Here is a 3,055-nt window from a genome sequence, read left to right on the forward strand (position 1 = left end):
CTTGTTCTCCACGTAGCATAGGCAATAGCACGATCAATTCGCCGCAAGAGCCGCTCGAGAGGCAAACAAGAACACGAGAAGAGGCCAGCGAGTTCTGATCTGCAATGTTGCCGCGAGGCAGGATTCGGCACAACCACACTGAAGGGAGACTTGTGCAGTCCGAAACACACAACAGTCACGTGAACCAAGGGTGCGTCTACAGTTGGAAAACTCAAGAAGCACAGCAAAATCATGGGCTAACAACTGCGTAATTGAGTAAAGGCAACATCCTCTGATTTCCACTCGCTCCGTTTGTACACGTTGACGCGCTGTCAGAGGCGCGTTTTTCACAAGTCTATCGAAGCGGAAGAACATGACTGCAACCACTTTTTTTTCGTGCATCTTGCGATAATAGCGAATAAATAAGTCTAATTATTGAAAAAAAGAAACAGAGCAACTTCTATACACTTCGTGCGCTATGCGCACACCCCACACAAGCACTATAAAAACATCCACATCGAGGTAACTCAAAGCAGCGGACACCGGTTAGGAGGGTTCATCGGGTCGCCGGGAGCACAGCCAAAAGCTTCAGCGAACTCGGGTACGTGTCGCAGCGATATATCGCACACCGGCTCTACCGGTCCCTCGGAGGCCTGTCCTCTGCAATGGACGTAGCACAGCGAGATGAAGACAAGCTGAAGTCCGCTGTACTTCTCCAGCCCATGCACCGTGCTGTCCGATGCACGCCTCACCACACTGTCGTAAGCGTCCACGAGAGCGCCGAGGCCGACAGTGCGCTCTGCGTGCTGTTGGCCTGCGTCGATTGAGCCGCCCTCCCGCATGCACTCGATCATGGACTGCGACTCGGACACGTTACTGTAGGAGTAGAGAAACAAGCTGCCCAGCGCTTTGGCGACCTCGGATCCGAAGCCGCCGTAGTTGAGCGACGAAGGCAGCCTCGAGTCGAAGAGCGGATAGGACAGGGCGTACGGCATCAGCTGGAAATCCCTCTTGCCGTATAAAATAATGTGGTAATTCAGCTTGTACACGGATTGCATGGTATCTTCCACTTCCTGTGGTCGTTTGATGAGAGCCGACAGCTTCCAGTTGTCCACGAACGAGTCTGTCGCGTCCGGCAGCTGGAGTCGCTTCTCGGTTCCGCCCTCACCGCTGTGTCGCTCGAAGTTGAAGAAGACCGTCGCCACGGAGGACCAGTTGCCGACCACGGTTACGCTCTCGTCGAAGTACGTCCAGTTGGATAGGCGGCGCAAGAAGGCACTTCGCACTGTTAGCGTCATATTCCTGGCCACTTCACCTGCGTTTCCCTTCAGAATGTCGGCGTTGTATCTGGCGAACGGTGCTTGTATGGAGAAGTACATGGCCCTGGTGACGCAGAACAGTCCGTGGTACGCTTTCGTCGTCTCATAATCCGTGTCATAGTAATTGTGGATGAGGGCCTCGTTCGCGAAGAGTGCCGCCGCTTGAACCGTGCACCAGGAGACAAACGTGTGGAACGAATCCGAGCCGTTCCATCTCCAGACGCGCAGAATAGATTGCACATACTCGGGAGTCGTACTCGTGACCGATACACGTGCGGCCACGCTCACGTCGAGTTCTTGAAGTACCGCGCTCCACTTAGCCTCGGTCAGCCCCAAGTCCGGCGCATCTAGAAAGCTCTCAACGCGATGCGCGGCCGCCGCGCGGGCGCGAGAGTATTTGACGACTTGCAGCGCGTAGGTCTCGAAGTTCTTCATCTGCTCGTACGTGACGCTGTCCGTGTCGTTGCGCCTGAGGCGTTCTTTGAGAAAGTCGAAGTATACGTGGCCGCCACGGCTCGCGCGCAGGCGCTGGTGTTTCTTGACCACGAACAGGAACAGCTTTCCGATACTCGCGACTAGCTCGACCCCTTCGCCGTGCGTCACGACATCGAAATCGAGCAGCACGTCCCAGCCGAGCTTCATGGCGACGTAGAGAAGCGAGCGGAGCACGTCCGCGTCTCTCGAAGGCTGAGGCCACACAATGCCGGCGTCGTCGAGGGCCTTCCGCACGGCTGCCAGCTCGTCCCTGCTGCCTTCGAGTATGGCCATGCAGCTGCGGTACACGGCGGCGGCTCGCTGCTCCTCGTTCTGTCCAGACGGCGGCACTTGGATGCTGCTCAGCGTCTTAGAAAGCCTGTCCAGCACGCTCTTGAACTGGTCCTCCCACACGGAGAGTTCGTTCGCCTTCTGCCAACCGCCGCAGACGAAGCGCGTGAAGTTCTTGCACGGGTTCACGGAGTCGTCGATGGACGAGCGGAGCCGATGTGAGTAGGCGAGGCAGGCGTGAGTCTTGCACACGTTCGAAAAGGGCTCCTCCGCGAAAAAGGCAGCCTTGATCGCCAGCGCAACCAAGGCAGATGTGAGAATGACCGTTAGCACACACGCCGAGAGCATGAGACCCAACTTCAGCGACCTAGGAATCTGAAATAAGAAACATTAGCCGTTATGTGAACAAAACGATCTCGATATATATGCCTTTCTTCTATATTTAATTTGGCAGTACAGTCGGTGGTATTTCGGTGTGATATGAAGTGGTCTCGGGTATCAGTTGTATAGGGGAAATTGCGACCGCAATCAATTACACCAATCTTTGCTAAAGGTTTCGAAAGAAATGATGAATATTTCAAAAAAAATATCCAACAAATTTGACCTCTTAGTAATGTCCAGTTTGATTTCCGGAAAGGAGGTCAACAGATTTCCTATTTTTCTTGATTGTGGCGCGAAGTACATTTCGTCAAAAGGGGACGGAAAAAAGAAGACAGTGAAGCGCTAAACTACCAACTGTTTACTGACAGCCTCAGAAACATACAGAAAAAAAATCTACTTCCGCGCGTGCGCACAGAGCCAAGGTGTGACGTAGAACTACATGGTCATGTTAACGTATTTCGAAGAAAGCACATTTCTGCAGAATACAATATGATACATGTATCGCTGACACAATCAGGCCCTTTCTTTTTAATATATAGAAAGCTTCTAATAACTTCATAGCAGTTCGGTCCCCACTTTTACCAAGAATCAATACTTGCTCGAATCATGGC

The 3,055-nt window shown here is 53.0% G+C and overlaps 1 protein-coding gene across 1 annotated transcript; it reads right to left on the bottom strand.

Moving 5' to 3' along the window:
- Positions 1–506: 506 nt before the first annotated feature.
- On the bottom strand, positions 507–2,411 carry LOC126536778 (endothelin-converting enzyme 1-like). Its single transcript, XM_050183782.2, has one exon. The coding sequence runs from the start codon at positions 2,409–2,411 to the stop codon at positions 507–509; it is 1,905 nt and encodes a 634-aa protein (XP_050039739.2).
- Positions 2,412–3,055: the final 644 nt, after the last annotated feature.

This window comes from Dermacentor andersoni, chromosome 4, assembly GCF_023375885.2.
Source record: "Dermacentor andersoni chromosome 4, qqDerAnde1_hic_scaffold, whole genome shotgun sequence".
Lineage (NCBI taxonomy): Eukaryota > Metazoa > Arthropoda > Arachnida > Ixodida > Ixodidae > Dermacentor > Dermacentor andersoni.